At 37.9% G+C, this 12,129-nt stretch overlaps 1 protein-coding gene across 1 annotated transcript in view; it reads left to right on the forward strand.

The window, feature by feature from the left end:
* Window positions 1-12,129, forward strand: part of LOC140227631 (apoptosis-resistant E3 ubiquitin protein ligase 1-like) — a 28,464-nt gene that overhangs the window by 1,507 nt on the left and 14,828 nt on the right. The window contains exons 2-4 of the mRNA XM_072308053.1: window positions 873-1,029; window positions 7,464-7,705; window positions 11,270-11,487. Coding sequence (XP_072164154.1) covers window positions 873-1,029; window positions 7,464-7,705; window positions 11,270-11,487 — 617 coding nt within the window. The remainder of the gene's footprint in view (window positions 1-872; window positions 1,030-7,463; window positions 7,706-11,269; window positions 11,488-12,129) is intronic.

Here is a 12,129-nt window from a genome sequence, read left to right on the forward strand (position 1 = left end):
TCTCTAGAAACCTACAAGTAGAAACCTCTTTGACTCTGTATCACCATAAAAATATATGTGGAGAACTAAGCATCCCAAGTGCTGTTGATTTGTCATCCTGACTGAAGCAGTGCCTTGTGTACTGCTGATTTTTATTTACCATATATAGTCATGAGAGGCTCTATAATTCTATTACTGCATGGATCCATCAAACAATTTGCATTGTATGTGTACATGTACATGCATCCCTAATTGATTCTATTAAACTCTAACCCTCTCCTATTCCTCCTGAATTGAAAGTATTTCTGTGCAGGATTTTTATAGATATTGTGGATATATTTATGGATTTGTGCCTCAGATTGTGTATATTCTATGGCTGCTGATGTTGTATGTATTTATATTAACCGTTAATTCATTCCAGATTTTCAATAGGGGTGGCCTGCTTCATTGTGTGTTATATCTTTAAAATGCATCATGTACATCTCCTTAAATACAGTAATTACAATGTACATGAGTTGGCCTACAGTACTGATGAAGTACTAATGAAGATGATTTAAAAAGTCTGTGTGAAGTAACACTTCTCTTTTTTGTTTAGTGTAATGTGTTGGATTGCCAGGATTTGGATAATTTCATTAATACAGTGTAGATATTAAAATTAGTGAGAGTGATCAAGTCCAATTTACTGACTGTAAGATCACATTAGAGAGACTAGTGAGGTACTAGTGATTGGATTTGCAGGATTACAATGTACATACAAACTTTTTTTTACATGTGTCACTGTATATGATTGTGACCATGGTTATTGATTTCACTTGATAAAGGTAAAGCTGTCAGTGAAAGCTGCCTTTATACTCTACATGTACATCATGTATGTGGTCACTGTCATCTTGCAGGTTGCCAGTCCCTTGGGGAAGCAGCTCGTCTTGATGTCAGTCACAGAGCTCTGAGGAGGCTGCCCTTGAAGGCCAAGAAGCGACTTGAGGAGGCAGTTGATCAACTGTCGTTGGAATTTTTCCTTGAAGACCACGGGTTGTCACATCTTCTAGCTGTGTAAGTGTATGATGTTCATGGTTTTTATGCCTTCATGTTGTAGCAAATGTTAGGTGTTAAGTACTTGTATTTCCTTATTACACTGTGTAAAAATTGTTTCACTAAGTCATTACTGTGTGGAGAAGAGTGATTGTGTGTACAGTGTGCAGACGATGCATTAAATATTCGTTTTCAGTTATGTTGTAAATTGTGTATAGAGTCAATATTGATAACACCAATCAGTAGCTAAATTGATCAAGATACATCTGTATATTATATGGCTGAGGTACCAAACATGATGTGCTGTATTCAAATTCTGTGTGATTATACCGAGTAGACGGGTGATTAGACCGCAGTTGGTACAGCCATGTCGCAACTTCTGTACAGCGACGGGACTGTGTTTAGTTGCAGTGTAGTTGAATATATGAGATATTCAGGGATGGTTGAGATAATGCAGCAATATTAGTAGGACACATTAGTGAAAGTTTGAGGAAAATGAGACAATCTGTTCAAAGTTATCAATTTTTAAAGTTTTTGTGCAGCCGTCACTGGATGAGAAGACTGCAGTTTGTAATGTAATGTATGTACACGACAATATCAATATATATATATATATATATATATATATATATATATATATATATATATAAACAGAATTCAACATATTTTCATATTAATTCTAGCAAGATAACTCAGCTTGACTTACAGCAGTATCTCTTTCTAAAAACAGGTGGAACGGTATTACCTTAATATGTTTCAGTAACAAGTCAGGGTAATATTTACTTTTCATAAAAAATTAAACTTTTTACTCTAAACCATATTCTTCCCCTCACCTTCCACCCCACCTTCCTAATACATTATTTTCAATTTTTTTATGTACCACCTTCATTAAGTGTGATGTGGTCTGTACTTTTACATGTAGGGGAGAAATCATAAACAAAACCATAGAACTGAGTTTCCTGTTTCTAGTTTTGTTTTGAGTTTACAAGATTTACGTCAAGCAGTGGAAAAAAAAATTCCAATCCTATGTCATTGTCCATGCACACTACCTGTAGTATATTTGGTGGTAGTGATTTACCTTGGTGTCTGTCATCAAGGTGATTGATTAGGACACAAATGCAACATGAAGTAAAGTGATACTATATGCATGGATGAAAAAAAGAAGAAGAAAGGATTGAGGGGTTAGGTTTTGCTCTGATGGGAACAATTATTCTCTGTCTTAAAACAAAAGAAAGGATTTATAGACCTACATAAGTGTAGATTTACAGGTGCCATCCAAATTAAATCATTCTCGATGAATGTATTGAACGTCAATTTCATTAAACATTTCTGGCATTTCCACGAAAAAAAGGAGAAGAAAGAAATTAGAATGTATGGTTGAGATTCACCCACTTGGTCTCACATCACTGTACAATATACAACAATGTACTATCTGTCAATATGTGGTGGCGGCATGCTTTTTTTTTGGGGGGGGGGGAGGAGGGGTAGGATGAGACTTGTTAACATTACTAGTATTTGAAAATTTGTGATTTAATCTGCTCTTAAAACTAAGCTTTACCAAACAAACACACACCTACATACAGTATACTCACATGCACCTACATACTCACACGCACATAAACCTACGCATACACACATGCATCATGTAAACAGAGTTGGTGTCGGTATGGCCATGGTTGCTTGTTGGTACTGGTATGGCCAAATTCAGTACTATATCCGTTATACCAGGTGTGACCTCATTACCATTATCTATGATCTCCCCACGGTATGCAACGTATTGTAGCGATCATCGCATAAATTGGTCACTATAGCAACACTTGTGCTCTGCAGTGTGATTGTGCCTGTGATTAGTGTAATGAATACGGGACAGGGGGATTATACTGTATATATTGTTGCAGGTTATGCTCATGAATTACTAATATTTATGTGCATTTACTGAATTATTGGTGTATGTGCTCGATCAGACCAGCGTATTGTACATAAAGGGAACTTGATTCATTGGACACACTTTCAGAAAATATAACACAGAATGTTGTATCTCTTGCCACTAGAAGTGTGTGAATATAGGGTGATTTTAGTAATGGATATATGATGAAAATTTGATAATCACATGTTGCAAGCAAGTAAACTGCCTTGTGCTGCTTCACCCAAGTACATGTAAATTGACTGAAAGTGCATGACCTCTGCCCAGCTTCAGAAGCATCTCTTAGTCTAGATACACTGTAGATATAAGATTACAAAGCATTTTAATGGCATTGTACTACACGTACATAGAGAAAGGGAATGATATGTGTATTAAATTGGAAAAAGAGAAGTTAGAAGAAGCTATTGATGAGGTTTCAGTTTCCAACAAAGATCACTACAGTCTCAATACAGGTTACTTCAAGAGGTTTTCCACCTCGGTGTGATATAGGGGAATTTTAATTACTGTACCGACAGGGTATATAGGTGATTGCAGGCTAAGATTTGGCTCAAAGTCTAAGCTCCAAGAATGTTTTGGTTCTGGTCTCAGTGGAAATGCTCCAAACAAGTCTTATTTGCATTACACAAGTTTTGAATTTTGGTTTTTAACTTGAATTATGCAGGTACAAGTACATGTATCTGCTTTGTGTTTTATTAATGAATGGTGGCTATCAATGAGGGAGATCTTGTTTTGTTGCAGTAAAAATTATTCTTGTTTTAAATAGCCATATTCAGATGTATTTCTAGTCGGAGTAAAATTTTATGGCGCAGCAATTAGAATTCAAATTTATGTTTATCTTACCACGACCCTGTGTCCACACGACTGTTGTGGAAAGAACTCTGACCAATTTACCACGGCCTTCGTGGGGATCACTGTGGAGGGTCGGTGTAACTTCCGAAAGTGGTAGCGCCGCGCACGTCGACCACAATATTGTTTTTTCTACCAGCGGCATTTATCTTCTCCATTATTGTTGATGAGATTTTCTGAGTGCTAGCTTCTCCGTCGCGATCGACTAGGTTAGAATTGTACTGTACAAACACGCACATGTACTCACATTTGACTCCGGAAGTTTTACTTAGGTCGTAAGGTTTGTAAGGTCATAGATAGCTTCCTCCGACCCTTCCTCCGAAGTTTAACTTCGGAGGAAGGGTCTTAAAGACAGTAGATGCCAAACTGCAACATTAGCTGATATTTGAGAACTGCAATTCTTTTTTTTTTTAGCAGCATGATACAAATGAAATGCAAATACCTGGAGCCATACTAGCAAAATTGATTCAACAGCAGTAGCACAGGGCTGATTTTTTCTGAGAGATGATGATCTACAATGTAGATTTAATTATTAAAGGACAAGTCCACCTTCATATACATGTGGATTGAGTGAATGCAGCAATATTTGTAGAACACATCAGTGAAAGTTTGTGGGAAAATCGGATAATCCGTTCAAAAGTTATGAATTTTTGAAGTATCTGCACAGTCAGTGCTGGATGAGAAGACTACTAGAGTGTCATATGCATACAACAATATAAGGAAAATATAAAGAGAATATCACAAAATTGTACTTTTTGAAAAAAGTACACATTTCCTAAACTTGTCACTGACATATATTATGGGTAATATTATTCACCCGTGCCTTCTGAAAGAGGGTAGTCAAGTGTTCTTTTATTATGTGAGAAAAGTGAAAATGTATTGAATTTTCCTTGTACTTTCTTTATATCGTTGTACACACGTGACATCACAGGCTGTAGTAGTCTTCTCATCCAGCAGTGACTATGCAGAAAATTTAAAAATTCATAACTTTTAAACGGATTGTCCGATTTTCCTCAAACACTTGCTGATGTGTTCTATTCATATTGCTGCATTTACTCAATCCCCATGTCTATGAAGGTGAACTTGTCCTTTAAGAAGTGACACTCAACCTTTAAGGGAAAACTTTGTCATTACTATAATGCAGTACGATAGAAGATCACACACAGTGAGTAGAATCAACCAGATGATGCACACTATAATACATGGGCTATTCTGCCTCCATATCTCCCCTTCCCTCCCTCCCCTTTTATTTCTCTCTTGTGATTTCATTTTCTCAGTTCACATTGCATGTTTGTTCGAATAGAATAGAAGAGTCATTGGAGGAGCTATTTGTTGCACATTCAATGCAGTACTCTGATCCCAATACTGAAGTTATGAATCATGCCATCTATTGCAATGTGACCAAAGTATATACATGTATTTGCAGTGACATGTATGGTATGTGGGAGACATATTATTATGTAGTGGGGAAAACAAGGCACTTTGATATGCATGTGAGTGAAGACGTTAAAATGATGTATCGGAGAAAGAGGGGTTGGGGGAGAAGAGTGTGATTGTATTGCTATGACATGGAAGATCTCAAATTTCTGTGCAAATAGCTGTTGCTGTTGGTTGTGCCAAAGTATTGTTCTCTCTATAAATGATGGAGATGATTCTTACTTTCAGAGGATCTTTTGCCGAAGGGTAGTGGGAGAGATTGTGCCCTTTTTGATTTTGGCTGCACAGCAGTGCATATGTACTGTACAAATGTAGGTGCTCATGATGAAGTCGTGCTGTGCACATATAATTCATTTTCCAAGGTAGTGAGTTGTAAGTCTTGCAACCACTGTGATAACATCTCAAAATCCTGAACACTGATTGGCTGTTGCTGAGGTATAACACTGTAAAACATGATATATTCGTGGCATTAAATTTTCGCGAATTAGAGCCAACGGCCTTTTTCGTGGCATTAAATTTTCACGAATTGCCACTGGCGTTCAATGCATATAGTGTAGACAAGAAATTTCGCGTGCATTTTAATTTCGCGAATCTTGGCGCTCGCGAAATTTGCAAAATTAAAATGCACGCGAACATTCCTTGTTATACGGTATATCTATATAAAATCTTTGAACGCTGCCATCATTTGTTTAGTGGCAATATATGATAATGTATCCATTATCTTTGCACACACTTTAAATATTTACCCCTCCAGTATGTCTCTGTTGTTAATGTGTTCATCTAAAAGTATGTGCACATTCATTCTTTCATGAATTGCTACATGTACAGTCATGGTTAGTATAACAACTTATTCCAGGGATGTATTTGAAAAAAAAAAAAAAAAATTAAGAGCATATTTAAAGGACTAGTTCACTCATGTATGCATTACATGCACATGTTGAATCAAGTGAATGCAGCAATATTAGTAGAACACATCAGTGAAAGCTTTAGGAAAATCAGACAATCCATAAAAAAATGATGAACTTTTGAAGTTACTGACTACTACAGTTTATGATGTCACAAGCATGGAACGATATGAGGAAAATGTAAAGAGAATTTCACAGAATTTAATATTTTGAAAAAGTACAATCTCTTGACTTGTCAGTGATGTGTTCTGGTAATAATGCTGCATTCTCTCAATTCCCATGTACATTGTATATATGAAGGTGAACTTGTCCTTTAAGATAATCATTAATCATTGATATTTCCCCAATGGTAGCATTCATCATTGTCATGTAGTGTGTTGTAGTGAAGCACTACAGTGCACAGACCCGTTATCCCAGATTTATCTCTGGAGCTACAGTACGTGACCTACTTTGTCTGATACGAGGTGTATCAAAGACAAAAGCATTGTGCCAGTCTAACCTGTACATGTAGTCGAAATTCTAACTCATTTTGGCAACCCTAATCCTTGATTTTAAAAATATCCTCAATGTGAAAGAAAGAAGTGAAAAAAGAATAAAAGAAATTGCCTACCAGCAATCTGAACTTGACAAACTGTGGTGACTATTAATTTGCTTTTAAATATCAAGTGTGCTTCAGGAAAGGTACAACTGTTTATGAAATGGTGGTGCAGAATGAACACTACCAGTACAAGTACTGTTCATTATGCTCACATGATGCTCATGAAATATTACAGAGTGCTTACATGAGTAGTCACAAGCATTGCTTACATCTATGTAGTTCACTCTGTCATTGAGATTTCAGATGGTATGGCGTATCTCAGCAAAATTCTCAACTTCTGTGTGGTCATTTGTGAAGGTTGATTATCATCACACTTTGTCATTCTTCTGATCTTACCGAAAATTAAGTAAGCAGTCATCCGTGGACCTAGAGTACAAAATGTAGCAGTGAGTTCATCTTCTCTATTGCTGTATATATTAAGTTTGAAGCATACATTTTTTGGTATGCTTTTAAATTGTTGACTTTACATATGAACTCTGTAATGCACATACAGCAGAGTGTGATGTGCATAAAGACAGTCCTAAGGTGAGCCTTGTACCTTTTATGATGTGTGCAAATGGATTCTACATACCGGTACACATTATAACATTGAATTTCTCATTCATTGTTGCTGGGGTCCTGTCAGAGGGATGTTTCAGACATCTGGAAAATTCCCTAGACAATGACTGCTTCACTTCTATGTATTTGACCAGGAAAAAAAAAATACCCGTCTCTGATCAACCGCATCGTCTTTCATCTGTCACAGATGCACGGAGCTTGACATCAGTGGCCTGAGTGAGCTGGGCGAGGCTGTGGTTTTGGATGCGGATGGTGCAGCCGAGCATGGTGTGAGCCCGGGAGATCTGCAGGCTCTCCAGGATCTGGTGGCCGTCAGGGGGGACTGGCAGGCAGAGCAGCAGCACATGGAACCAGGGAGTCTGGCAGAGTGGTTCCTGTCCACCATGGGGTCGGTTTTCCGTGGCATCTACCAGTTCGCTGTTCAGTTTGGTAAGGAGTCACTGTGACTTTGATAGCATTGTGTACATATAAAAACTGTTGTGAAGAAGCATCTGCATTTTAGCAATGATGCATTCATGTTTATGTCTGAGAGTGTGTAGGTGAGCGGGAAGGCTCAGACATGGTAGACTCATTCACAGGTCAGAAAGTTGTGACCATCATTTTTATATTACACATATTTTCTCTCCTTTTTTGGGGGGGGGGGGGGAGATTGCAGCTGAAACTGGCTATCTATGTTAATTGTTGAAGAATTGTTACCTTGAAGTCACCTTCTAGTAACACAGGATAAGAATAATCATCTGAACAAGACAAACTTTACAAGAATAAAAGCACTTCAGAATCAAAAAAGAATATTCAGTTCAGACCACATGATCCTTTGGCAGCTGAGTTGAAATTTGACCTGTATCTTCTAAGTGCCATGTATAGACAAGAAGTGGAATATATTGACGGCTGGAACAATGAAACTCTTGTTAAACAATGACTCATTCTAATTACATGTGATGGGTTATCCAATGAATTATCATCTTTGACATTTACTTGAGATATCTATTGTTGAAATCTAATCAGGTGAAATGGAAAATTAAGAGATAATGTTTCTTGCTTACCATAACTGGAGTGTATTTTGTTTAGGTATATGTTGTTATCGTAGTTTTGTGGGTGTTGCGATAGCTCTAAAACTTGTGCTGTTCATTACCTGTTTCCTGTAAAAGGAGCTTTCATCACTGATGGTACTGAGCAGGTGGTGGGCTATTCCTATTAATGTGCTATTTTGATACAGTACATTGTTTCCATTGTGTGCCATTTCACATTAAAGGGGATAGTTATGTCAAACATATTTATAAGTCATTTCAGTGAATACAGAAATATTACTTGAACACATTGAGGAAAATCAGACATTCTGTTTATAACTTTTGAACAGATTGTCAGATTTCCCATAAAGGCCTCTACTAAGTTCTACTAAGTTCTACTAATATTTCCTGCATTGACTGAATTCATGGAAATGTTTAGGGTTGAATCCCCTGCAAAGTGGCAATTCCATGTTGTGCTGAATTTATTTTTGTTGAATAAAGGAAATTAGAGGCACAAAGTTGTAGCAGCTTTCCAGCAAGCTTTCCAGCAAATTTTTCAATCAGCTATGAATCAAAGAGATAATATGATCGTGTTAACTTCTGGCATCAGTAGCGATTGGGAATGGTGCTAGAAACACATCTAGAGAATTTTTATCCAAGATCAGTCATCATCCATTTTTACCTACTTGTGTCCTTGGCATGTTCACCGACACGGCACATGTGTATTCAGGGGAGGGGTAAGAGAGGCAGAAATGAAGGATGCTAATTAGCCCCTCTCCCTGGCATGCCTTAGTCTGCACTACAACCTGTAAATACCTTTTTGAAGCTTATTAGGTTCAAAGTGGGGCAATAGGTATTTCTCATGGTTGCAGACTCGGCGCCCTCAACCCCCAATGAGGGGCACCAACATCATAATTCACAACCCCACATGTACCTGTGTATGAAAGCTGGAAGGGGTGTTTTTTGTGTCTCATGAAATATGTTCATATGACTGTCATTACGACTATTTTGTATGATCACATGCCTGCAGAGTTTCTATCAGGGAGAGATTTACAGTGCAGTGTTCTGTCTAGTAATGTCTACTAGAAGTCATCGTTCAATGCATTTCAGGAAGGATTTATGCGGAAATTTGATCCTGTCTGCTAGAAAAGGCATGAACAAAATATTCTTTTGACTGCAGAGTGCACACTGCTCAAATATGGACCCAACTCTTTCTGTCTGAGTATGCACTTGTCTAGAAAAAAGGGGGATGGGGCAGATTGCAGAATTTCACAAGGACAAACCATAAATATTAAGTACTCGGCCAGTTTAGATACTGTAATCATGCACTTCCTCAGAACCGTCATTGCATGCCCATGGATATATTCATGACAACATAAACTAGGCATTGGGAGTTGTTTGCATTCACTGACAACTTTAAAGGTCCCACTGAATATCATGTAATGTGGCCTGTTATGGCTGGCTGCTGATGTCATGCCAAGCTACTAATCTGCTACATTTAGAGGAGAATGATTCCTCTCTCCCCTCCCCTCCGTTCCCCCTCCCCTACTCACACGCTCTTTAGCCTATTGCTTCTATCTAGTCAAATGGAGGTAATCAGGGGGAGTAGAATGTAGGTTCTGTGACTCTATGATGTCATTCAGTGTGTTGCTGATACACTGTGCTGCAGTTATAACAGCATAATTGTGAGACACAAAGTACAAACATTTTTGAGCCAGACATGAAACAGATAGCATTTTGGTTTTGTTTTGATATTTTGATATATATGTATACATTTTGTGTGTGTGTGTGTGTGTGTGTGTGTGTGTGTGTGTGTGTGTGTGTGTGTGTGCAAATCTTGCTTCTAGGTTGAATGAGAGATTCATGTCCTCAATAGAGATAACTGTTATGGTTTTTGTTTACTTGGGTGCATTTTTCACTGGGGAATATATGTACATGTACAAGCAAGACAAATGCTTCAACATGTAGCATGGTTAAAGTCATGTGTTGTGCAAAGTGGAATGTGATCCTGCCCCCTCCCCCACACCTATATACACATGTGATATTGAAGCTGAAATTCCAAGCTGAGCCTTAAGTTGCTCCAGGGGAGGAATTGACTGACATGGGAGAGTGTTGGTAATGTGACCCGTCACTAGTCTGACATAAGAAGAGGGTGTGCCCCATCTTGTGCATACTAATTTACATTATATGGGGAGGGGATAAAGAGAGATAGATAGGGGGAAAATGGAGAAGAAACACAATCATAATATTAATGGTTGCATCTGTTTTTGTTTTGTTTTTTCAGTTTTCTTATTTTGCCCGTCCCATGGACAGTCCAGTTGTCATGGGCAAAATGTCTCTTGTCTATCAATCTTGGTGTAGTTGCCTTAAAGTTTGCTGATTTAAAAATGGAATAGATAGAGGAATGTATTAATCCTTGCATGCCATTGATGGTTTATGGATGAGCTGATGACATTAGGGACAGATTTTCATAAGGTCAGATGTTAATGAGCATGTCCTCCATTTGAAAGGGTATGCTCTCAAAGGGTATGATAGCAAATGAATGTATCATAGTTATGAATTTGGCGGCAAGGGTAGTGAAAAAAATTGAAAATGTCATGTAACAAATGACAAAGATCAGACATGCTTGCAACTGAATGAACTTCAGTTTTCATGGGTGCATTTCACAAGAGGAAAATAATTTTTGCCTTTCCCTATTCCAGCTTTTATATTGATTTACATTTAAATGTATAAATGTGTATGAATTGCAAAGGATTAAACAAACAAACAAACAAAATAATGCCCTATGCCCTTTCTATGCCTTCTTAATGCTGCCTGTTTTTTGTTTTGTTTTGTTTTGTTTTTTGTTATCGTTTTGTTTTGGTTTTTGCAGATATGCCTAGATATGTATCATATTATCACTCTCTCGTGTATTTCTCTTTGGGGAGGAGGGGAACTTTGCTTCTTTGAGTACTTACGTGTAGATTGGCTTTTCTCTGCTTTGAAGGTCCCCTTACTGTCTCCACCCTGGTGTTTGCCGTCGGCTTTGCCTGGGTCACCGGAAATTATCGCACTGCCCAGGCCAGCGGGGTATCATCACGCAGCCGCAGCGCCCCCATCATTGATTACATAACAGGATGTCTGGTGGATCCGAAGATGTGTACGGTGGACTGGAACTGGGAGGGCGCTGTTCCAGTGGGAGATACAATGTCCTTCATAATCAAGGTACACTGTACAAAATTCAGCAGCGGAAGAGAACTGTTTATTGTTGTCAGTGGTCACCAGGTTGCTCTTGTGATCCACAATCGTTTCATCTTACAGGATTGCCTTCAGTCTTCTCAAGAGGGAAATTTAGAAAATGCTCCCCATTCATTCATCCATGCCTCAATATGCCAGAAATAACCTTTCTGCAGCCTCAATAACTTTGCTTACCATTTCAGAAGGATCTTGACAATTCTTGCTCAGAGTTTACTCTCTCTTGCAATGTTTGGCAAGCCCAAGTAATGGTTATGTAAAGGAATATTGTTGAGGAAATGTGATAGGAAATAGTGATCATTACACCGTTACTGCTACTAATTCATAAGTTGATGCTCCTGCTGCAACCTCTATTGATATTGATAACAAACCTAAATTATCATTGTTAACAAACAGACCTAGTGGTATACTGTACGTATACCAGTATCAGAGTTTTTAATTGGAATTTTGATAGATATTCCTGTATAAAAATTTTTTGAGTACTGCCACAACTATCCCTGTGTTATGTCAGAAAAAGGTGACTAATGCCCTTTACATACTTTTCTAGATGAACAGTGCTCCATGTATTCTAGTTTGTAGTGTACTAATTCTCTTTTGAAAAGGTGTTTATCT

The sequence above is a fragment of the Diadema setosum genome, chromosome 1, assembly GCF_964275005.1.
Source record: "Diadema setosum chromosome 1, eeDiaSeto1, whole genome shotgun sequence".
In the NCBI taxonomy this organism is placed as follows: Eukaryota; Metazoa; Echinodermata; class Echinoidea; order Diadematoida; family Diadematidae; genus Diadema; species Diadema setosum.